Source organism: Catharus ustulatus, chromosome 4 (assembly GCF_009819885.2).
Source record: "Catharus ustulatus isolate bCatUst1 chromosome 4, bCatUst1.pri.v2, whole genome shotgun sequence".
Lineage (NCBI taxonomy): Eukaryota > Metazoa > Chordata > Aves > Passeriformes > Turdidae > Catharus > Catharus ustulatus.
The window spans coordinates 25,142,555-25,168,234 of NC_046224.1; the positions used below are offsets into that span (position 1 = coordinate 25,142,555).

General features: G+C 45.4%; 1 protein-coding gene across 2 annotated transcripts in view; it reads left to right on the forward strand.

Annotated features, from left to right (window-relative positions):
- Positions 1 to 8,549: 8,549 nt before the first annotated feature.
- CACNG2 (calcium voltage-gated channel auxiliary subunit gamma 2) overlaps positions 8,550 to 25,680 on the forward strand; it is a 52,848-nt gene continuing 35,717 nt past the window's right edge. Inside the window, exons 1-2 of one of the 2 annotated variants that reach the window (XM_033058150.2) lie at positions 8,551 to 8,867; positions 9,406 to 9,551. In XM_033058150.2, the coding sequence (XP_032914041.1) occupies positions 9,410 to 9,551 (142 nt within the window). In that variant the 5' untranslated portion in view covers positions 8,551 to 8,867; positions 9,406 to 9,409. Of the gene's footprint in view, positions 9,552 to 25,680 lie in introns of both variants that reach the window. The other variant, XM_033058149.2, reaches the window with a different exon arrangement.

Here is a 25,680-nt window from a genome sequence, read left to right on the forward strand (position 1 = left end):
ACCCAGGAATGTAAATGCCACTATGCTAGTGCAGACTGTTTCCTACCTGCTGAACTGCAATTTGTGCCTGACTGTTTGCTACCTGTGGACTGTCTATTTCAAGCATATCTGCTTGACTATTAGAAGCTGTTTAAGATGGCAGTTCAGGTATTTATTTATCCTCCTTTCCCTTTCCTCTTGTCCTTTTCCTTATAGTGTACTCACAATAGAAAAGGAGACATGAAAAAGTAGTGCCCAGATTCACAAGCACCTTCTTATTTTTCTGCCTAGTTTCACAGACACTACTTTGCTTTGCTGCCTGACTTGACCTCCCCCTGTTCCCTTTGACCATTTCTTTTCTCTTCTATACTTTCCTGGGGTTTTTTCCATCTACTTCTTTCTCTCCTCCTTCAATTTTCTATAATTTTAAGTTATATATTGTCCCTATAACTCCATCCCCCTTTCTCCATTGTGTTCTAGACTAGGAGCCCTGTTTCTTTTCTTCTGCTCCTTTTCTCTCTCCCTGATTCCTCCATCTCCTTCTGTCTGTGTGCATGTCTGCCTGCTTTCTCTCACTCACTGTCTGTCTCTCTTGAACTGGGTTGTGAATTCTGTTGGCATCAGAGTGGGACAAACTGTAAAACCAAGGTTCCCAGAGGGCCAGGTTGTGATCATTTTATTTTTACAATGTCCTTGGATGTGTAAAGGTGTTTGTTTGAGGGGGAGGAGCAGTGCATGTACTCCATGTGGGAGAAGAGAGAGGAGTGCAGGCCAGAACAAATGAAGCTTATAACCAATATAGGTCAGTTGCAGAGAAGAGTCCCAATGGTCTGTGAAACAGAGAAGTGTTTTGTCATTTCTGACTGGCTAGTGGAAAGATGGCAAATGAATAGTTTTATCTAACAGACACAGGAAAAGGGTCCTGTCAGAGAATGCAGTAGTGATGATCATGGGAGGAGGACCAGCTTTGCACAGGGAATTGCTCATCTCCCAGCCGCCTTCGTAACCCAGGGGAAAAACAGCCTTTCTGCTGCTCTGAGCTGCCTACTCCTGTGTATGTTCCCATGTCTCTGCTATGGATTGCAGAGCATAGCTGAGAAACGCTTCCCTGCATCCTCTGCCTGGCTTGCTCACTGTGTCAAAGAGGACAATAACTGAGCAAACAAATTAGAGAAGCACAAAGGAGATCCCATAATCCCACACTCTTGGAGGACGGGGGAGTGGTTGGTCAGCCTCTGCTGGGGTCAGCTGCCAAAGAGACCCACACAGTGGCAGAGAGGCACCATCAAGGCCCTGAGCTTTGATGATGTGGTCTGGTGGAGCTGTATGAGCCAAGTGCAGTGCTAGGAATTGTTTTGCCCTGCAGTAGGCTCCTCACTTCCCATCATTTTCCACCATATAAATAAACACCGCTTTCTGATCATTCCCAGAAATTTTCAAAAGTGTTCAGTAGCTGCAGTAAATGACTGAAAGTGTCAAATACTGATGAACCCACCATTTGGCCTTGGGATTTTCGATTTAACTTCTGTTAAGAAATTTATTGGTTTATGAGATCAAAGCTACTCTGTTAAATGACATTAAAACATCAAAATAGAAATCTAGATATTCAGAGGTGTTTGGAGCCCCGACATCTCTCTAAATTCGATGAGAGGTGCTGACTGCTTAGCACAACTTAAAATCAGGACAGTTCCTCACTGTCTAAACATGGAGTTAGAAGCCTAAATAGACTTACGTGTTTTGCTTCCTTTTTTAAAGTGGGCCTTTATTCCCATGGCAGAGAATACCACCTCTTGACAATTTCTATCCATGGAGTACTCTTCTATGCATCACCATAATGCTCTAGTCTAGCATCTGACTGACTTAATCTGATGTTTAACCTACTTCCTCTATAGGAATTCACTTGGAGGATCCAAAGCCATTACAATGGTAATGTGAAAACAAATCCTAGGAATTCATACAATACAAGAGCTCTGTGGTCACAATGTATCAGCTAACTTGCTCTGAAACAGTGTCTTAGGTACTTTTACACCTCGATACCTCCCTGACTATGTGGGACTACAGAAGTAAATCCTTCTCACATTAAAATTGGTAATCTGTTTCTGGCTTCAGTGGGATATGGTGATTCTGAATTCTCCTAGAATGCCAACTCACTGAACTCATGAATAGGTGCTATGATATGTGCTGCTCTCAATTTGTCCCTCCAAAAATTCATAGGATGAAATAGCCTTTCTTAGACAGTAACCATTTCTCTTGCTTTTCTTGGGATGTTCCTTCAAGAATCCTTTTAACCCTGATATACTACTGAGCATCAGATAAGTTAAATGTCTAATATTCCTGCCCCAATACCCTAAACTATCTGACAGAAGAAAAGCTCAGGGTATCCTAAAGATGAAAGTTTGCATAGTGGTCTTGCGGTACTGTCTGTGCCAGTACCACCAGACCTAGGAGAGCAAGTCTGTCCGTGGAGGAAGCCCCAGTAATGCCTCTGTGGCTGCAGAGGTCTAGGTGGCAAAAGCTCATATTAGGGCCGGATTGTGGCTTTAAATGATGATACTGAATAGATGCGTCTGCACAGGATCCTGTTGTCTGTCCCCATCTGTGCCCTTTACACTGAATGGAAGACTGATACCACAGGATATCGATCAGTGTCAACAGAAACCATCCTCACTGTACACCTCACCTTTACCTCAGCATTTATCATTGCACTGATGCTTCCAACAAGATTCTGAAAGCCTTTAGAAAAAAGTAAGGCCTTACTCTTTTTTGACTTATTCTTTGCAATTTTCTGATTACTATGTTTACATGGAAATAGGCTTTTTTTTCTTTTTTCTTGAAGAATCAAACCACAGCCCATATGCATTTCCTCAGGAGAGTTTCATAAAACTGTTTGTCAAGAAATTATGACTGCTTTTAATTTGGATTTTCCGAAGTTGACCAGGAAAAACCAACCACCCCTTCCACAAGAGACAAATCAGGAGTGACGGTCTAATCTAGTTACAGTCAGTGGATAAATGGACAAAGGCTTTACTGGGGGCAACATAGTTATTGGTGCCCGTATTTCAGGCACAATGGGCAGTGAGATCCATTGCCTCTCTGATCCATTCTAGAGACTCTTCCCTGTGCCTTAAGCCCTGGAGCAGATTCTGACTACAAAACCTGTGCCAAAAATTTTTCATCAACTTTTTGTTGCCTGGAATATACTTTTAGGGTTGGATATATGTAGATGTCAGTGGAACTGTCTGTGCCTGGCTTTGTATATGAATGTGAACTAAAAAGAGTATTTCCATGAAGGATCTGGGGATACAGCAAAGGAGAAACAATGGCTGTATGCTTGTGCATAAGTGAATCTCAAGCTGGATTTCTATGGTGTGTGGTTAATGCAGGGGTAAGGGAATGTAGAGGCATGTTTTTATGTACACACAAGATAGTCCAACATGAAGGTAGCCTGGGATTATAGATTAAGTGTAGAAAAATGTGTGTTCTGGAGAGGATAAGTATGAGGCACAGCATCTGAGTGGGGAAGAGTGTCTTTAGTTTAGCATACTTATGTAAATACATAGGGGTAGACATGCTGGTGGGAGGGGGAATGTTCTCACAACTTATATTCTCTGCTAGTCATATTCGGTTTGTGTATATATATATGTATGTATATATATATATATTTACATATGCATATATCCTCACTGAGAGAGCTTTACCAAATACTAGAATTCCAGCTAGAATGACTTGTTAGCAGCCTGCCTTCTGTTAGAGCTAATGGGTTGCAGGTATTGATTTTTTTCTATTTATATTGATTAGGAGGCTGCTGTACATACAAACCTTAGCATGGCATGGAAAGAGAAAGGGAGGCAAAACAGTTCACATCCCAGCAACTCATCATGGCGGAAAATTCATCCTGGGTATCTCAGTCTTCTCCAACTACCTCTTCTGAACAGGGAAGGAAGGCATTCCTTTTTTGCAGAATACAACCCTCAGGGCTCATGAGAGGACACTTTTGGTTTCCCAGCCATGTTCAAATACACCATTCAATGGAAGAAAAGGTTGTGTAAAAAAAAAGGGAAAAGGAGTCTCACATGGAAAGCACGGGAGTTGTAGCTTCAAGACTCGATCTGAAACAGTTATCTTGGGTACCCATGGGTACCCAATTCATTTGTAACAGCACCCAGATCCCACTAAAATCAGCACAAACGCTTTCACTTTGGTGTACTTTATGAATATGTTCTGGATTTTGTGGTGCCTCAGTGCCTCTGCAAACTAATGAACATGTTACTTTGTAGGAGTGTTGTGAGGCTAAATGGACCATTTGTACAAGATTTAGCTTGGAAGAGGACATGAGTGAGAAACTGAGGGATTTCTGTGTAGCAGCAATGGAACCTCATACTTGGTGCCTGCCAGACTCCACTCCTGTCTATCACAAGAGGTGTTTTTAGGCACTCTCAGGGCAGCACGCACACCCATTTTGCATGGAAATCTGCTCATTTTAATTGACAGACTTCCATATCCTGTATCTCCCTTCTCCTTTAGTTTCTGGTCACAGGGTTACACTAGAGATGACTTTGCTGTAGTATTGAATGTCTGACATTTTAATTGTAGTTGATCTTGAAGTTACATGAACCTGAACATAAGAAGAGAGGACCAGTGAGGCTTTTTCCATCTGCATGTATCTTCCTATGTCTATCATCTCCATCTCTACCTCCTTCACCTGCGATTCTCCAGCAAAACCCACAAATCTTCTTTCCATCGCTTGCTAGTTTGTTGAACTGGTCTAAGAAAACCACCAGCATGCAACTTTGATGAGAATGTTTCTGAAGTACTTTGGGACCCTCAGCTTTGGATGTCAGTGATGACTGCTCTGATCACCCCATCTGCTTTTCTAACAGTACAGATATGTGACTTTTTTCTTCTCCAGTGAAATATCTTACATTTTAATTCTCTTTATATGCCGTATCTCATTTTTCTCTTCTCTGTTCCATTGGCTTCCAGTTCTATGATTATCACCCTAAGCCCAGTTTGTTTTTTCTAACATCTCCTCTGCTGGTGCATTTCCCCATTAACACCTCTGCTCTGCCTGCAAATGCAGCTGCATCAACTCTATCTCTTTTACATCTCATTACAACAGCTCCTTCTCAGCTGGCCTCCCCAGGATGAAGATTCCTAGATCCAATTTTTATACACTATCGCTGTTTGATTTTATCCTATGTGCCAAAGAGCTTCACTGCAGCACTCAATCCGCAAACACTATTCAGTCTCATTACCATCCCATGGAGTTGCTTCCGACTTTGTGCCCTTCATCTCGCTTCCTGCATCTTTCTCATGCCCCTTTTTTTCCTACAGCACTGCCCCTTCTCTCCACAAATAGCAGCACTCTTGGCTTGCCATTGGAAGCAGACTTCCTGTGGCTCCCTGTCTCATCAACTTCTCATTTCAAGTAATTTAAAATGTAATTTAAAATCTCTCTATTTCCTCCAGACTATTAATTTCTCTCTCCTTACTCTTCTGTAGATGTCATTCTGTGTTGCGCTATTCAGAAGATGCGACTTGTAAAAATCTGCCACTGTGGTTTTATTCTGTATTCTTGTTTTGTATTATAATTTTTAATGATTCTTTGTAGGAAAGACGAAATCTCAGCACAGCATCTAACCACAGCACAAGCAGTCACACAGGACAGTCTGGCATTTGCATTGCTTTGTTCCATTCTTCTCCTGTGGCATTTAGAACTGTAGAGGGATTATTGTGAACAGTCTAAGAGTATATAAGTAGGGTAGCAGGAAGAGAATTATTTCTGGAAATTGGGAAGTGTGAGGCAGGAAGCCATGTTTAGTTCTGATCCTGACATGTGCTGAGCTCTCATAGGTCTGACTCCTCTTAGCCAGAGATTATAGAAATTGCCACCCTGCAAGTATGGCCTTCTTACACTGCAATTTCTCTGGGGAGAACATGCCCTTCTCTTATTGCTGTAATACACTTATTTGAGAGTACAGAGTGACTGAGGAGCCAACCCTCCTATGAGGGTATGAGTATGAGGTCCAGATTTCCAGAGTGGTTTTCTTGTCCATACATGAGATGTTTGTGCCTGATGGATTTAAGTGCAAGAATAACCAAATGAAGATTTTTCTTCTTCAGAATCTTTCAGACTTCTGGCCCAGACTTTCTATCCTTCTTTGAAGAATGAGAAGGTTTTAATATTGGGATGGGGTTGGAAAGGAACAACCACTAACACAAAAAGAAAATGCTCAGAGTCACAAGAATTATTAATTCTTCCCTTATGGTTTCCCTCTTCAGGATCCCTTCCTTCTTTTAGGCAAAATATAAGGGAAGGAGAAGTCCCCTTAGCTTTTTCGGCTAAGAGCCTCTTGGAGCCTCCTCAACACAGGCCATCCCTGTAGAGCCATAATCTCCGACCAGTTTAGAAGTGTTCTCCACATCTCTCTGCCTCTCAAATTCCTTTGCACCAAGGACAACAGTTCAGAGAGCCTGTCCACAAACTACCATCCTCCATATTGCAGCAGCCTATACTCAGAGTACTAAAAATGCGGAGTACAATATGCACCTGCCCCAGCTTGTTCATCCCCAGCTGTTCAGCAGCTCTGAGGATACAGAAGGACCCCCCACCCAGCTCCAGTGGCAGAGGTCAAGGCTAGGATTCCCCCAGATGAACTAGGTATTGTTTGTCCACAACAATTTTTTCAGCAGTCTCAACCTGCATTGTCTCCTACCACCTCTCCCTTTTTCTGCCTTCCCCGAGGCCTTTTCTGCCTGCTGGTGGTGATTTGCATATGGCTGAAGCTGGACACCATGAGTGCTTGCTGATAAACACCTCTACCTCAGTCTCTTCTGTGAGGGCAGCCTGGATTGTGCCCTCCAAATGGGGGAAATAATCAAGGGTCTGTAGGGCAGACAGTGGCCCCCTGACTGCTTGCTGTAGAGCCCTTCATGTCCATGAGTCCTGGGACAGATTGTCCTGGAAGGGCAGGCCCAGCTTGCACGTAGAGAGGGAGTAGGGAGAAGAGATAACTAGAGTTATGAAATTGCAGCATGGCTGAAGCCCTCCAACTGGTTCAACTTCCCCTTCCCCCAGCGCTGCTCCCCTGCATAGAAGAGCAGTGAACCTAAAGCAGATCTTCTGGTCTCATTTTTCACTGAACAATGAATCTGATCAGAGAGAAACAAAATCGGTAGCATCAAGAATTAGATTATTTCTTTTCTTCATGATTGTTGCATTAATGAGCAGCTACATGTATAGAACCAGGAGGTGACTAATGTAATTAACCTGGTGTAATGATACTGCTGAGGAAAGGAGAGAGGATTATGACATACTTAGATGTCAGTATTGCACAATTTTATATGTGTTCCCTGTACTATCAGGTTGTGTCTGACACAAAACTTAAGCAGTGATAGATTTCAGTCTGCATCCATTCAGCTCATGCATCTTTCTGTGTAAAATGAGGATGTGAAAGGTGGATTGCTTTCCCAGGGTTGAGGGGGTGGAGGAATTCAATTTTGGTGGTTCCTTTCCCTAACAAAATTATACTAATTATCATAAATCGTCCTTTCTCATGAAGAATCTTCCCAAAATGTCTGCTTCTTGGAGCAGGCACTGGGATTTCACTGAAATCCCTAAAGACAAAGTAAGAATACAGGGATCCACACACCACTGGTCAGGGGGAGGCAGAGGGACGGAAAACGAGCAACACCAAGACATATGCAACTTGCAGCAAACCCGAGAAGAGTGAAGAGCAAGCACTTAAAAATCATAACAACAGCAATAAGAGCAGAAATACATGCTTATTTTTAAATTACCCTTCCACGTTACATTTCACCCGCCTCTTGGGGAAAGAAACGGCTGACTGAAGTTTTGTGCGGGTCTAGCTGCGGTGTGCAGGTCGCACTCGCAGCTTCGGGCACCTACGGCGGGGATGCGAAGGAGGCTGAGCTGGGGGGCGGCGGTGGGGGGAGAAAGGCGGTAAGCGAGGGAGAGCCCAGCGCCGTCTTCCCCTGAGCTCCGCGGCGGCGGCGGCCCCGGAGGAGCGACCCTTGCCGGTGCCGGCAGCAGCGGGCGAGGCGCAGGGCGGGGGCAGGCTGCCCCCCCGCCCCTCGCTGCCTGCCTGCTGCCTGTGCCTGCCCGCGCAGAGCGGAGCGGGGCGGAGGAGGAGGGCGGCTGCCGCCCGCGGATGCTGGGGCGCGGGCGGCGCGGGCAGGGCGGGCGGCGCGGGCAGGGAGCTGTCCTTCAGCACCGCGGGCCGCGGAGCGCTCCGACCGCACCGCCGCCCGGGGAGCTGTCCTGCAGCACCGGCGGCCCGGGAGCGCTCCGCCCGCCCCGCCGCCCGGGGAGCTGTCCTGCAGCACCGCCGGCCAGCGCCGACACCGACACCGACCCCAACGCCGCCGCCGCCGCCGCCGCGGGGGAGCCGTCCAGCGCCGCGCCGCCAACGCCGCCGCCGCCGGCTTGATGCAGTAGCGGGGCCCGGGAGTCGCCGGGGGCCGCCACGGGGCAGGGGGTGCCGCAGCCGGGCTCTGCTCCGCGCCCCCCGCCCGGGAGGGGCGCCGCGCCTGTCCCCCTCCTCCCCCTCCCCAACCCCCCCCTCCAGGAGCCCCCCTCTCTCCTCGCCCACCTCCGCCGGGAGCGAGCGCCGCGGCTGTGCGGAAAAGCCATGGGAGGCAAGACCTCGGCACCTGTTCAGCTGAAATCAAGGGCTTACAGTATACTGGGCACTCTGGCTTGGTGGTAGGAGCGAGCAAAAGGAAGGAGAAGCAAGCAAGAAAAAGTGAGAGAGGATTGGAGCGACTGCCGCTGCCGGGAAAAAAAAAATAAAAAGCCCAAGGAAGATAACTGGGAAGGAAAAGGATTTTCATGGCGCAGGCTGCAGAGCTAAGCAAGAAGACTGAAGGTTGCATCTCTGCTCTTACAGTCTCTAACTGTCTAGGTCCAGATAATGAGAGATTGTGTTGAGGATGCTGCTGCTGCTCCCCTGTTCACTGTGGAAGCCATCTCCAAATTAGCCATTACATATGGAAACTGGAGACCAGAATTTTAGAAAAAGGGATTAAGGCGTCTCATTTTGGGGGGGGTTCTCTCTTTATTTCTTTGGTTTTTCTTGGTTCTTTTCTCTCTTTTTTTTTTCTTTTTCCTTTTTCCTTTTTTTATATTTCAACCAGAACGTTTCCGATTTAAAAGGCAAGCCTCTTCCCGTGTGGTCTTTCTAATTTACACTCTTTTCCGTGGGCTTTCTTACCTCCCTTTTTTGATATCTATCTCTCTATACCCATTATATTATTAGTCGGAATTATTATTCTTTTATTTTATTAAACACACACACCCCAAGAATCAGAAGGCGGTTGGGTATTTGTATAATGAAGAATTATGGGGCTCTTTGACAGAGGTGTTCAGATGCTTTTAACCACCGTTGGTGCTTTCGCTGCCTTCAGCCTGATGACCATAGCTGTGGGGACCGACTACTGGCTTTACTCCAGAGGGGTTTGCAAGACTAAAACTGTCAGTGAGAACGAAACCAGCAAAAAGAACGAGGAAGTCATGACCCATTCTGGATTATGGAGAACCTGCTGCCTGGAAGGTATTTGATTCTGGACCTCCACACCCCCCCACCCTTTCCTCTCCCACCACCCCACGTTTCTCCCTTCTCCCCCCAATAAATCCCTCCACATTCCACCATTTTCTCACTTTGTTCCTTTCGTGGTGGATTGAGAGTGGTGGGCTCAGTTACTCAGAGCACAGAGGCAAGAAGACAGGCAAAACATTCACTGTTCTGTTCCCTTCTCCCTTCTTTCCCATCCTCCCCCCTCCCACCTTCCCCGAAAAATCACTTCCTCCCTCCAACTGGAATAATGTTACAAAACCACCGAGAGATCCTTTCAAAAAGCAACTGTGCAGTCTGCCTGTCTTCAGCTTGTTTGTATTGCCTGGGTAAGCAATGCCAAAATGCTGTGTTATTGCTGTGCTCCGGCTGCAACCAGAGAGTGAAATAATTGCTCTCTTTGCAAATGCCTTATTTGCAAAGACAGGACTGTGAGTGAGGGGCAATGTCGGGAAGAGATGATTGCAAAGCACTTTGGATGCAATTTAGTTCACTTTAGGAAGGAAAAAAGAGAGCAACGGGGTTATATCCAAAATGTCTCATACAGAACGATACCAGTCATCTCAAACAGAGTTCAGAGCATTTTGTAATGTCTGTAGGCAACCACATCTCACTGAGCAGGATGCAGAGGGGTCTAGTTGGCCACTGATTGGTTTGGTTTGGGGCTGGCATTTTTCCCCAGTTTGTTTGTTGTTGGGAGGGGGGGGTTGTTTGGGGGGTTGGTTTTTTTGGGGTTTTTTTTTTTAAGGCTTATGGTAAAGACTTAAAATAAACAAGTCTCTGAATGGAGAAATCAGCTGAAGTCGGATGTGGTGAAACTGAACAGCAACTCAGTGACATGTCTGATGACAGAAGAGACACCACTGCAGCTAACTTCTGGAATCAGACATTCTAAAGGGAGGAGGAAAGAAAAGAGGGGCCAGTGATTCGCTTTTAAATATGTGTTGCTGAGTACTGCTATTGGCGTACGTGTGGGCTGGGGAGGTGGTCTTCAGCCTGTGCTGGAGGGAGAGGGGCAACCGATGTAAATGCGTGGTTTATGTTACACACGTAGTGAGGAGAGAGTGAGAGAACAGCGGCGCACATTACAGCCCATTGTGAAAGCCCTGTTTGTGAATCAGCTTCCAGCTGGACGGTGGGCTGCCGGGGTTTCATGGACATCCAGGGATAAGATCAGTGTCTGCCGGTGTCTACCGGAGCTGGGTGTGCCTGGAGCTCCCTGTCGGGAGAGAACGGCAAGTGGGTACCGCAGAACTGATTTTCTTAACCCGGCACTGGGAGGTGGAAGGCAGGGGGAAGGGGGAAATAAACTATGTATGTTTTGATGTCTCTCACCAAAGAAAGCTAAAGCTGCTGTTTGGAAATGGTTGTGTCCAGGAAGAAGCGTGAATTTCTCCCCCGTTCTTGGTGCAAATGGTTGAGTGATGGCTGGACATGTTTTGAATAGCTAAGTGACTTCATTGAGCGATGGTCTATTTGACGCATACTGCATTTAGTGCCCTTTGTCAACCCAAACTGCTGCCTTTTAACATATCCTGCAGAGGAGCTCTATGCTGAATACTATATGCTGTATCCACGCCAGAAAATCAATAGCAGTAAATTAATGGGGGATGTTTTAAACACACTTGCTCACACACACGCACAGATTTCCTGCAAATTGATAAATACATAGAGGTATATATTAATAAAAAATGAAAAGCCTTTCACACAGATATTCATTACAACCAGGGAAGGAGACATCTCCTTAATTAAAAATTAATGAGAGAGAGAAGGAAAAAAAAAGCCCAAATGCAAAGCCATGCAGAGAAGAGAGGCTGCAGGGATGAACTCCCTTCCTGAGCCATGTCCCCAAGCTGGAGGGCGGAGGGAGGCTGGGCTGGAGATAGAAGGTATGAGGACCCCAGCCAGGAGAGGCAGTGAATTCAGATCATGTCTATCTGCCCACAGAGCCATACCCAGAGGGACGCGGTCTGAGGGGGAGGAGGAAGGGGCGGGTGAGGTTTGTCAGATTGGAGGAGCTCGGGGCTCCTTCTCCTTTACATCTGACAGGACCCCACAGGCACTGTTGAGAAGTGACTTGCATGGCAAAAGAATGTACCAGGATGCTTCCAATTAAAAGCTTTGAAGTCCCCCCAGCCCCCACAATGTTGTGCTGCCAGTCCAAGTCCCCTGCCCTCCCTGCTGATGCTTTCCGGTGGGCTAAAACCATAGCCCTGCATGAACGGTGTGAAATTCAGCCTGAGCACAACTGCATGGCCTTGGCAGGGTGCTCTCACTCACCCCACACGTGTGAGAGTTGGGCTGGCCCAGTCCCCCAGCCCCTGAATGCTGGGCAGCAGCAGCAAGAGGGGTAGGAGGGTGCAATGCACCACAGGAGAGCTGAGCTCAGCTCTGAGTCCCTCACCTGAGGGCACAGGTTGTACTAAAACTTGGATAAAGACTTGGTTGCAAGAGCATCTCAGCAGAAGGCAAAACCTTCCCTGTGGGCACACTCTGAGCAGGGCCTGACCATGGGTTTGCCTTGTGAGGTGGCACAGCATAAGTTTGACACTGCCACTGCTGGCATGCCTCTGGTTGGCTTCCCACAGCCCCACAGCCTGCATGGGGTGATGGCTGGCACTCCCTGGGTCCCAGGACAGCACAGCCAAATATCCCCACCAGCCCCTGGATGGCAGGGCTCTTACTGTCATGTCTGATCAACTTAGTAGGAGGTTATCTTCTTTCTTGTCAAAAGGAATCAGAACAGTGTCCCTGGCTGATTCCCTCTCCCTGGTGAAAGCTTCCTGCTGGTGAGCAGGAGGGAGGAGGATGCAGCAAAGGCTCCTTTCTCCCATCATACATAAAGTGGGTACTGGAGGGAGGGAAGGGCTTGGTCCCAGAAGGCTGTACAAAGGACAGAAACCTTGGATATGTGCACAGCCTGCCCACAGTGTGGCAGAGGCACCTGACAAAGGATGTGGGACAGACACTCTTCTGCCTGGGGTAGATGTCAGGGCAGGTCTGTAGGGTGAGGGAAGGTAGTGAAGACGAGGGCAGGAGGCTTTGTAAGAAGAAAATAATCAAAGAAGGAGTTCAAACTGCTGTCTGCTACTGGTAGGAAGCCTCTGATAATGTTGCCTTCATTTCTGGAAACATGGAGGAACACTGGCATTAGTCAACACTGTAGCTGTAAGAGATGGTGGACACCTCATGTTCCAGTTATCATGCTAAATTGCTTTTCTTTTCTTGGCTAAGAGGTCCAGTAACAGAAATGGATGTGAGCACTTACCTTGGGCTGTATGCACAGATACGTTGTGGTCAGAATTGCAACCTCCTCTTGGAAAATTTGGTCCCCAGGCTTTCAATTTTTGGGTTTCCCTCTCTTCAGTCATTCTAGTCCCTACAATGGACTTTCAGTCAGCATTTTTAGATCTTTGTATTGCTTCAAAGAAGAGTGCAATTTTGGGAAGTTCCTCCTCTATTGGGATTTCTTTCCCCCCTTTCTTGTGAGCCCTACAGTGAGCCCCTGCTCCACAGTGGGAACTCAAGCAGACAGATGGTGTCAGTTCACATTACTCCAGAACATGCTTCTGATTTTTTCCCTAATCTTCATCCAGATGATTCTCTCTCAGACTTTGGGGTTGCCAAAATATGTCTCTGGGACATTCAAAAGTCTCTGCCCTTCAAGAAAAATGTTTTTTCTCAGCCCTTTAGCTCTATAGGCACAAAACACATACAAACATTGAACAATTGAGATCTGCAAGCTCACGCCCCACATGGATGCTGCACCTCTTACAACTTCGAAATGGCTGCGGATATTCCAGCCTAATTCCTTCTTGGCACTGAATGTTTTAAAACCACTTTTTATTATGAGTGATGCCTTGTCTGATTCTTTCATTAGCTCCTGTAGATCTCCTACAGGATCTCAAAAAGTGAGGGACGATGCCTTATCAGGGTCTTATGAAGCAAGCAAATGAAATGTATTTTATATCTGCAGGTTATTGGTTTTGTCATGTTGTCATTATTATTAAGAAATGGATAGGTCTGAGAGGCTTTTATACTGAGAAGGCAGGAGAGAAGAGTCCAGGGCAGGCAGGCATGAGTGATGCACATGGGGTTAGACATCCCTGTAGATCTGACTGGTGTGAAGGCAAGTAATTGAATGGATGTTGGTGGAGAAAATAATTCCTGCCTAGAGACCCTTCCCAAGAAGAATTAATGAGCTGATCTGTTCCCTTTCCAGCTTGTTATATCTGAACAGTGCATGAGAGCTAAGAGCAGATTCAGTGTTTGCAAAAACGAAGAGCTGACAGCAAAGTGAGGCAGGGCACAGGCAGTGGACAAGCTTCTGCCAGACAATTCTGGCACTGCATCGCTTCCTCTCACTGCCTTCTCCCACTGCTGTTTGTCCCTGGTGTACCTCTTTCCTTTCACATCCATTTTAGGTTTTTCTGTGTTTTCCCTCTTACCTTTCATGATTTTATTTCTTCCAGCTGTTGTTTCTGTCAGTGTCCCTAGATTTGCTCTGCAGAATTGCCTGCCTATTTCCTACTTCCAAGGATCCACAAATCTACAAAGGATCCTTTTCTTTCATCCTTGCTAACCTAATCCAGGGCCTTTGCTGAAATTTCAGTGGGTGTACCAGTAGTTTAAATCAGGGTCTCCATGTCTTCACAGTTCAGGACCGGGAGCATCCTAGCCCAGTCGTGAGATGCAGCAGGAGGAAATGACCAGGCATGGAGCTGATTGTTGCTGGTGTTAAATCTGCCAGGGAAAAAAATAATTCAGAGCTGGACAGGCCTTGGGTGACGGAGAAGACAAAAGATTTTAAAAAGTGGAGTGGCAGAAGGTGAGGAAGAATTACTCAGGATCCCAGACTTGGGTGGGTTTGGATCTCCTCTTGACTTAAATTCACACCTGACTGAAGTCACAGAGAAGGCAGGGATTTGAGGGGCTGAGACCTGCAAGCTCAGTAAGGTTTGACAAGGAAATGCTGTTCCTCACTAGTGAGTTGCTAGAACAGACTTCTAAATTGCTTTTAAATTATGAATCTTCCTGCTGACAAGAAAGAGGAATGGGTTAATACTGTCCTGAAATGCACCAGAAATTGCCTTGCTGAAAAGAGTGAGAGTGAAATGCAGTGGGAGGGACATGGAGGTGCAGTGTGGCAGCAGTAATGTATAAAGAAATTACACAGAGATAGAACAAATGTCTCTTTGCCAGGGAGACCAGGAGCTATTCCTATCTAATGTTTCCCTTTTAACCCATTCCTTTCCCCATGCAGCCCTCTTAGTCCCTGTCTCACTTGGTTGCGGTTTGGTACAATCTAAGCAAGAGTTTTGGGGGAGGAGAACCACTAAGGTTTGACAGTAGAATCTCCGTATTTATTTAATTTAAAAGCAGTAGCGAGGAGGTTGCCGGGGGGAGCAGGGAACATTTCAGGCTCTCAGATGGCTCTGCCCCCTGCCCCTGTTTTAAGAGCAGATTCCCAATCAAGCATACCCGGTTTATCCCAGGGGGAGCCCTCGCTGCTCCGTTCTGCGCTGCTTCTCCCTTCCATATCACACTCGTTGTCAGGGGATGTGCTGCTGCCTTCCTTTCACGGGCATGAAACCTTCCCCCTTGCAGCTGGCTCTCAAGGAGGGAAGGGGGCTGCTGCCGAGAGAATGGGTTGCAGTAGGGCTCCTGCTCCATGTCCTTCCCCACTCAGCCCCCAATCCAAGGCAGCAGCCACCCAGGAGGGGAAACACAGCACGCAGAACTGGTTAAACATAGGCAGAACGTAATGTAAATACAATACGCCTAAAAGTTATTTTTCCCTTGGCTGTATGACCCCAGCTTTTTCCTCACCCTCCATCTTTGACTCATTCTATCCATCTCCATTTTAATTTGTTCTCGTTTCCCTCCCCTGTTTTTCCTCTTTATTTTTCCCTTTCATCTTTACATCTCTTCTGTGCTTTCTCTCAAAAGCATCTTCTTCTTCATTATTTCTCCCTGTTTGTCTCCAAGTTCTCTGAGGCCCATCCCCCTTGCTCTTTCCTCTGTTATATTATCTTGTTCTTGCTCCTCTCTGTCCCCTTTGCTCCTGCTGTTGCATTTCTCTATCATCTTTCCTCTTCTCTCTGCCATCATTTCCTCCTGCCTTTACCGCATCTTACACACAGTCATTCCCTCCAGCTAAAGGACCCCATTCTTTTGGAGCTGTGCTGCCTGTATGCTCTAAATAAACACTTTTCCAACCTCTTTCTGGCTGTCCCCCTCCTCCTTTCTCCAGCCAGTGCCCCCTCCTCCAAGCAGTGTATGACACCAGTTGCTGTCTCCTCTTACCAGCAGCCCAGGTACCTCTGAGGGGAGTGAGACCTTAGCCCCTCCCTCTGCTTGCCTCATTGCTCACTGCCTGTGGTCAAGCCAACCTCCCTCCACTTTGCTGCCTCCAACCTCCCATGGCCAGAGGGCTCACTGGCAGCTCAGCTGACGAGCTGGCTCATCTGCGTGCAGCCAGCAACTGGGCTGGAAGGAGCTCATGGCAGCCCTAAATGCCCTCCCTGGCAACCCTCAGACATGGATCAGGCCAGGGTCCAAATGGAAAATAAGGGTCTCTCAAGCCATAACCCTGGGGCAGTTGTTGTGCACTACAGTGAAGGATCTCTGGTTGTCATACAAAAGAGTCTCAGCGAGCAGTCGTTCTTTTTGAACTGCTTTTAGGGGAATGATTTCCTCTGAGATTGTCAGGAATATCTGAGGTGGAGAGGTGAATGGGGCTGGGAGCTCCAAGCCCCATGGTTGCCTGAATGAACCTCAGTGAGGAGGGACAGAGGGTATCACTGGCTGGTGAGAAAAGGGGGATTGTGTACTATGCAGGGCTCTACATGAACCGTGGTGACTCCCTGGGTGCCAGAAAGGGGGACGCTGTTGTTAATGGTCTATTGCAGCACATGGCTGCAGACAGAAAACCCACCACCAGCAAGTCTCCAAGCATAAGGCATAAAGCAAATGGAATAGTAGAGAGTGCAGAAGCAAGGGCCATCCAAGGGTGGGGTGTTGCAAAGTCAGAATAGGGTTCATAAAAGGGGGATAGGGACAAGGAAGAGTAGAAAAGACTGTGTGTGAAGGCTAGGCATGTTTGACGGGAAAAGGAGGTGAATGAGAGGGAAAGTGATTGGATTGTGTTGAATAATGAATGGGCTAGAGAAGGTGGATCAGTAGCTCTTGATTTCCCCATTTTGTAACACACAGACAAGAGGACCTGACATGAGTCATGGGAGACCCAGTTAAAGCTTTCTCATTTGATGCATATCAGGGCTGTGGAGCTCACTGCCATTGGAGCTCTCATGGCCAAGATTTTAACAACATTTAGCAAGCAAGTGGGCATTTACGACAGAGTTCACGAAAATTAAGCATCCTCCTAATGGATGTGAACAGCATTTTGGGTGTTTTGTAATTCAGCAATTAAGCCAGTCGCCATAAAAACTAGGATAACATTTCACAAGGGCAGTCTATCCCCTATCTGACTGCCATGTGGTTCTTGCCTCTTCCCTGAAACATTTGTCAGGGATTAAACAGAGCTCAGATTTACTTAGTCTGGCATTTCTTTTGTTTCTAGAAGCTATGCTGTGCTGTTGCAATGTAAGATGCAAACTAGGCCTGCATTTCTACTTGTGTCAATGACTGCCCTAATTTGACAAATTAACAGTGAGTTTAAGTATTTCTATCATATTTTGCTAGGAAGGATCTGGGATAGAGAGCAATTAAGAGCATATGGAATTAAGTGGAGTCCTTTTTCTCCACACCCCAGGGTATAAAGTAAGTAGTTGGCAATGAAGGTGCTATATATGTGCAAAGAATTATTATTGTTGAAGTCCCTGCTTCCCAGAAAGCAATAGGCTTTGGGTCTCTTTGATGCTATCATGACTAAATTAGAAACGAGGTTGTCTCGCTTCTCTTGTATCTGTGGAAATGATTACTGCACTGGCATCTGATGACGTACAATACTGTAGTGTTTCTATGCACAAGAGATGGAGGCCCAATTCTCCCCTCATTTGCTCTGATGTAACCTTAGTGACTCGGATGGAGCTTACGCTGCTGTGTAGGCAAGGGGAGAGCGAGGCTGAGGAAGGGCTGTGCGTGCTTTAAACATCCATGCCCCCAAGGTCACCGCGTGTCCCCGCTCCGCCAGTGACGTACCCAACAAACCAGGGGCTAAATTCACTTCTAGTGTGAGTGGGTACGACAGCCCCAAAGGTAATGAGATTTTGCACTTATTTATGCCAGCTGTTCACCAAGTCCAGCAGTTCCTTTTTTAACTATTCCCATTTTCATCATCTTTCACCCTCATTCAAAAAATTCAACTTGGCTCCTCTTCCTGTGGGGCAAAAATTCTCATACAGATTCCTTACCTTGTATGGGTGAGTGTGTAAAATGGCAGGGGTGAGCATGAACTTGCTGGCATTCACCTTTCCCTTTCTCTTCTTTCTGCATTTCTATCTTCATCTGATTCTCTCTTTTTTGACAGCTTTCTATCTCCCAGACCCATTTATTTTGCTTGTGTTACAGAAAAGCCCTCCCATAAAATTCTAAACTACTCAGTCAGAGTTTTCATACCAAGCCCTGCAGGATAGGTGAAATCCACTTCTGTTTCTGTGGCACAGGTGACTAAAGTAGTTATACTAGCTTCCTATCAAATCTATAACTCCCCAGAGAAGCATATGGACTTTATCCTGCACTTCCTATTCCCCCAGAGCAATACTCCTATCTTCTAGCTGTGAAAAACAGAAAATGAGGATGGTATACAAAAACTTGAGAATGCAATGTCATCCTATTCATGGGTAGGGATTTTTCTGATGTGTGTTTTTGCTAGAAGCAAACACCTATAAATTTCTGATTTAGCTTGTTGTATAAAGAATACATTCTGTCAAATAAAGAATAACACTATCCACCTCCGTTCCTTGGATTTTCTTTCCCTTTCTGATTTTTCTCTTCCTATTTCTCAGTTTTCATTCTCCTTCTGAACATGATTTTTTTTAGTGCTGGTTTTATTTTTCTCCTCCCACTCCTTCATAACAGCATTTCATTCTTAAATTTGCTATCACTCAGAGAATTTCTTTTTCTTCAGGTCTTGTTTATATCACCAGTGTAGCTGCAGTGAGATGGATCATGCTTGAACACTGAATATTTCCCAGGTTTATGGTTGTGTTCATTCAGTATTACAGATCACTGTGAATCAAATGACTTTTCATCTAACCCTATTTGCTGACTTCTGCAACCTTACTGTGACCAGTCCATTGTAAAGAGTAAGTTTCTGAGAACCTGTTCCTGGAGCTTTATCTCCTCCTGAGGATGTTGCGTAATATTTTTCTTTCTTAGTTCAATTTTTTTTCACCCGTGGTTCTTCTTTTTTCTTTATTATTTTCCTCGTTCTTCAGAATTCACTGTTTATTCTTCTCTTCCCTTTTTCTCCACATCATCTCGCATGTCTGCATTTTTCTCCCACAGTCCTAACCCCTGATGACGTTTCTGCTCTTCCCTTTACATTTCTAGCCCACAGTCCTCCTGGGTAGGAGCTAGTCCCCTTGATCCCATCCCATTCAGCCTCTTTGGAGAGGTGGTGGAAAAGGACTTATAACTAAGTCTGTTCAAATGTGCAAGTGTGCACATGTGCACACGTGCATCTCCTTTCAGATACAATTGGTATGAAAGATTGGTGGTTGAGATGAAGTGGTTTGATTTTGACTTTTGCCTTTCAGACAGCCATGTGGAGTCATTCCCAAATGTAGATGCCCCCCAGAACTGCCTTCAGAGTACAGGGTCTCAAGGGACCAGTCATCAAGAATTTCTGCTGCTTCATTTTAGATTCAAGCATTGCCCTTTTCCTTAGGCTGAGGGTCATGGGTTTTTGAAGGGCAGTGGCAGAGTCATGAAAGAAGACATTTTTCTTTTGCTCATTTTTGAGTGAGGAGTGAATGAACTGTGATAAATATTTTTCTGTATATAACTAGAGCTGTCTCAAAGAAGTGGTAGAGGAAACAGATGGCAGAGGCCCTTTATAGGCAGCTGCTGTTGTCTCTTAAGGTGTCACCATCGCAAGAAAAGTGGTTGTAATTGGGGAGCTTCAAGATCAGTAGCGCCTGAAAGGAACTGAGCAGAAAAGAATGTCATCCTGCCTGAAGGCAGGGGGGAGGGAGACGCAAATAAAATATTCAGAGACTAAGAAATCAAGTACAGGGAATAAGTTGGAGCCACTATGAAGTTTTACTGAATTTCACAACCACGGAATGGATGGTTTCCCTGGTTTTGAGAGTTCTACAGACAGTAAAAACATTGTAAGCAGGATGAAGAGCTGGTTTAGTGTATTTTTGGGATAGCAGGAGGAGCTGGTGTCCACTGGAAACAACTGAGTGAGAGACTGAGATCCCCAACACACTGTGGAAATGCAGTTGGACAGGAGTGAGGAAAGGTCCTGGAATAGCTATCTCCAGGCTCCTTTCTCCTCCAGTTGCTTCAGAGCACTACTGCAGTGCATGCTTTTGGTATGGGAATGCTACAGTTTGGTGTAGAAGCTTCTGTCCCAGATATTCCTCAAAATGCCTGCCTGGAGCCCTATGATCTCAGTGTATGCAGCACAGAGAGAAATTTTAAGTTGACCTGTGAAATAACAGAAGTGGAGACATGCAGCTGCTCCTGCAAGAAATAACCAGGGTTAGGTTCCTTCATATCTTTTAGGCTTGGAGGGATTGCACAATGGGCTAGATGCAGTTGTCTACTACTGCCCTTCTGTCTCCAAAAGCAGGAGTCATGTATTTCTTTCAAGGAAGAGAAAATACACAAAAAAGTTCAATAGGAGAATTTAGGAGGAAGCCTGAGAGGATGATAGGGTCTCTTACGAAGTGCAAGGGTTTGGGGCAACAGAGCATCTGTGAACAGGCTTGCTGCTGGAGATATTTGGAGCTCAACATCGCCCAGTGTCCTGTAGCTGAGGATTCCATTGGAACTGTACTAAATAGTCTCAAATGGAACAACTGCCAAGAGCAGAGCAGTGCAGCTGCTTTGCTGTTGGGAAAGGGAGCAAAAGAGAAAATAATATGTCTACCCCGCCGAGTGAACTGCAATGCAAACAGCAGCACAGCACAGGAAAATGCATGGGACTGACAATTTTTCTAAATTTTAGGTGAGCACCTAATCATTGCTCAACTCTTTCTCAATCATTGTTCCGTTCTTCCCCTCTTCATCCATCATTTTGTCCATCTGTTCACAGGAAAGCATAACTCAGAAAGGCCAAGAATGACTTTCCAGGAATTAATTCCAGGGGCTGTCTAAGATCACAGGAGAAATGTGTTTTTCTGTGTGCTGCATCATTACAGCTTGGCCCACATTTACAGGAACAGTGAGGGGGAAAGCACTCAGTGCAAAGCAAGACTGTGAGAAAGAGCATTGTGATGATACAAAGGCACCAGGACCAGGGACGACTTTTATTCTTCTGCAGAAACTGAAGGGATGGGTTGTTTCTGGGAATAAATTGACTCAGCTGGGGAGGAAAGCATCTCTGCATGCTGGAAACAGAGGGATATTTGGGGCTGGAAGGGTCTATGACAGCTGGAAAGCACAGGAGGTGCCAGAAAGAAACATTAGGCAAGAGAGGACCCAGGACTTGGCCACAACATGACAAGGGAAGGTGGTAATAGGAATGAGTGTGAGTGCTGGAAGGAGATAATTGAGATACATGGTCTAAAAGAGGAAGATGAGTCAGAAGAAATCCTGGGACTGAGGTAGGAGAGGTTTAAATTGCTGAGAGAAGCAGGAATATCAGCTGGAGCTGATGGATGGAGAGACAGACCTCCTGATCCATCTTCTCTGAATTGTAGAATGGAATGGATTTTTACCTGCTGATGCCAACATCTGCCACCTCTAACAGCCCTCCCTCTCACTCCTTACTGCCCCAGTCCATGGGAGAAAGAAGGGTTCGGACATAGAAAGACTGGGCAGGATTAATCACATTGACAAACCAGCCTTGGACCTCCAGCAATTTGGAAAGTGTGACCAGCGATTTTTGCTCCATGCAGTAAAGTTTGAAAAAGGAAAGAAGAAACAAACTAGTTGGAGCATGAAATTTTAGACTTGACTTGGTGATGCGAAGAAAGGCAGGCACGGCCACCTCATACATTGGCACTTTCTGTTGGTCTCATAGCTAGAAGCACATGAATTGGTCCTCCTTCTGGAGTCTTTGGGTACAGTTTTCATGGCAAAGAACCCATGGCTTGGCTAGACTATCTTTGATAAAGCAGAGGAACCAACACTTAATGCTCCTCTCTGACTTCTGTTCTTTGCTGGAGATTTTCTGAGAATTTTACCTTTTCTTACCATTGTACCATTGCAGCTGCACAAAAAATGTTTCACGTAGGGTGGAAACACCTTTATGCTAGACACTGTGCATACACAGAATTGTTGTCCCTACATGAAAGAAGTGACACTCTAAGATGACAACATATGAAAGGCAGCAAAGCAGAAGACAGCAAATGTGTAGAACTTGTTTCTGTGTTGTTGCTTTTGACATCACTAAGAGGGTATTACACCTAGAACGGACTTCATCTCCTTCTCCAGGCAGAGCAGAATGCAGAACAGGGCCTACCTGCCCAGCATCAAGCAGTGCCAGGAGGAGTTTCCCATATAACTCTAAGCAAGCTAGCTAAAGTATTTCGAGTATGGCTAGTCAAGCATGGTGCCCTGCACAGGCAAATTAGCTGTGCATCTGAGAGTCGTCAGGATGCAGTGCTTACTCAGGTGTGCAGATTCCAAAACCCGTGCAAGGTCACATTCCATTGTGCCATGGGGATTTATAGTAAGAGCCTCTCTCAGTTCTCAGTCCAAATCTAATTCCCATGTCCCCCAAGAGGCATGCCTAGGTGACTGGAGGGGTTTTCCCCCATGCTTGGTAACCACAGGTGGTCTGAAAGAAATTAATAATCCCATCTCATTCTGTTCCTATGGGAGGGGCATTGTATTATTTGGGGTTCTGAAATGGAGTTTGGCCCAGACATGTGTGCAAGTGCTTGAGAAATCATGAGTCAGAAGATGCCATCACAGCTGGACTTCTTCTTTGCAGTTTTAGCAGGCAGGGCTAAAGGACATAGAGACTAATCTCCATGTGACCTGCAGATCCTGTCCTTTCACATGAGGAATGAAGCTTGCTGAAGAGGCAATGCTGGAATGCTTTTGCCCATGTGGTATCTGCCCTGGGGATACACGGCCACTTCTGTCTCTAGGGTTGTCACTTACCAGTGAAAATTCATTGGATTCATGACAAAACTGCAGGATTTACCAGCAAAGAAATAGTTTGTTCTCAAAATAAATAAAATCTGATCTGGAGGTGGTGATTTACTCAGACACCCAAGAGATCACTTATTTTGAGTATCTTGTTTAATTCTCACTGAGACTGCTAGTTTTGTCAATCTACATCTTAGTTTTCTTGGGGGAAAAAAAAGTATAATATATTACAGGGCTTCTTCCTGTAACAAAAATCAAGGAAAATACTCAAGGAGAGGAAAGCTCCATGCTCATCACTTCACTGAGGTGCAGCACAGCAGGGACAGTGGTCAAACCCACATTCAAATAAATTTTTAAGACCTATATGAAGCTCTTCTCTTCCTTGGGATTCACATGAAGAATTAGATCTCTGCAACAGATACAGAGTCAGTAGCTTTTCCTAAATAATGAACTAATCAGAAAGACTAAAAATAGGCTGCACTGGAACATCAGTTCAGCCATTTGGAATGTAGAGCAAATGGCACTGAATGTGTTTAATGAAGTGAAAGAGCTTTGTTTTTAATCACTGAGCTATTGATAAATTGTTGATAGGTGATCAAATGGGGACTATGCTTTCAAATGTTGTGACTTTTTGAACCTGCTAAGACCCTCTTGAGCCACTCTTGATCCTTTCACTGCTAATGTAGTAGGACTTCCTGCCCTTTTCAGGGCCTAAAATAAGAATAACTGTAACGTCATCTTTTTTTTCCGGGTAACAAACATCTAGCCTCTGGGCCAGTGATCAATTTTCAAGACTAAATGTTCATAGTTGTACAAAATCAGACCCTGGGAACTGGGTCGGATATGTGAGAGAAGATGACAAGATGGGAGGCACATCAGTTCACATCTCTACATGCCGTTATCAGCATAACACCAGGGCATTAGATCGAAAGGATGGGGAGAGTGAATGAGGGAGAATCTGGATTTTAATTGTGCAACAGAAAAAAATGAGTGGGGAATCAGCATAGACCCTACAGCACGGGAGGATTTCATTTTCAAACAGGGAAGGAAGTGAGCTGGATTCTAATGGGTGTTAGACCAAAGGAAATAAGGGAAACTGAGGCTCTAATAGGAAATTTAGGTCTGTTGTGAGATTTTAGAGAATACTATTGAACTAGTTTAGTTCACAACAGACCCTACTGCCTATCCTAGATAGACTAAATCTTCCAGACTAAATGTCTGGATCATACTCAGTCCAGAATGACAGAGGAAGAGAAAAGAGTCTTAAGCAGAGTCCACATGTCCCTTAATTAATGTCGTCCAAGATTTCCCCTACATACAGAATGCCTTCAGCTGGAATGTAAGCAAAATTATTTGTTGTTTTGTGCTATTAAATGGGCTGAATCAACTGGAATGAATTTGAGGACTGAGCCCTGTACACCTGCTCTAGCTGATGTATGCTCATACATCAGTGATCTTAGTAGGCAGCTTGCTGTGCACCTTGAAGCTATCTTTACTTTTCCTTCCAGTGAAGAACCACAGTGTCTTGCTCACAGTCTGCAGGAAATCTCAAACCACATTTGAGATACAGTTTATGCACTACAATGATTTTGTAACCCTAGCTTACTTAGAACACACAGTTCTTAGCATTCCTAGATTAATATTAATATGTCCCCCTCCCAAGGTGGGGGTACATCATCTAACCCATGCTAAGTCAGTATAGCAATTAATTATCTGACAGAATATTTGTACTGTGCTTATAAACTCAATAATTACTCAATTCCATCCTATTTGGAACCAGGTTTTCCTTTTAACCTCAGCTGCAAACCAGCTGTCCATCAATTGTGATGTGCTCATACCTTAGGGTGATGAGAGCAGCAGAAAAGCCTAAATGGGTTGCTAGAAAGTGCTACCAGTAAAATAGAGATGCATTTCATTAGTGTTGGGAGGATTGGCAGCTCTTTAATTGTATGAATCACCCAATGGGTGTGTTCCCGAAGCCAATCGGAGCGTGCCAGTTCAGTAGAAGCCAGTAAGCAATGCTGTGCTGCGTCATTCAGCATTCTCCAGTGAGTGATTAAATCCATGTCATTTGTCATAAATCAAATGTTGTCACAGGGTCAGTCTTTGCGGGTCATGCTAGGTTATCATGGGGATTTTTCACTGGTTCTATCAGGTACTGCTGTGTCATACAGGTTTTTTCGAGGTCATGCTGGGTTCTTCAGATACTATCGCTTGAACTCACTGGTAGCCCTGTTAGAATGCATCAAGGGAATGATGAGAAAGGTTTGTAGTCTTCTACTGCACTGAGTTAAGGCTACTTCTCATGGCTGAAGTATCTCTTCCCTGGAAAATGTGCATTTTTCTCATTTATTAGTTGAAGCAGACACTGTGACATTTTTGATTTTGCCTTCCAAAACAACACCTGCCCAAGGCCCAAAACAAATAAGATCTGGTCTTGAGGCAGTGGCTTCTTTTTTTTTCAGACAGAAAGCGTCATGCTATTTCAGTTAATTCTGTCTCTGCCTGATGCCATGGAGTCAGATCCTGCCCTGTGCTAACATTGCTGTATACTGGTGGTTTAAATTCCTACTAAGAGGAACTCACACATAGCCAAGAAATACATAAGCTTTCCCTCAGTGATGGGATGTGGCCAAAGGATGAACAGTTTAATACATCATGTTCCAGGAGTCCTCTGCTACAGTGGTCCCTTGTTTTCAGTTAGGATTTGGTCAGGTATATATTACAACAGCCTTGAGGTACTCCAGCTTGTATCAGAGACTAAGCCAATCTCTTCTGGTCTGGTGATCAGAAAAACACAAACGCAGCACAAAGCCACATTTAACCCACACACCAACTATCCTGCTTCAGACACCACTGGAAAAAACTGGAA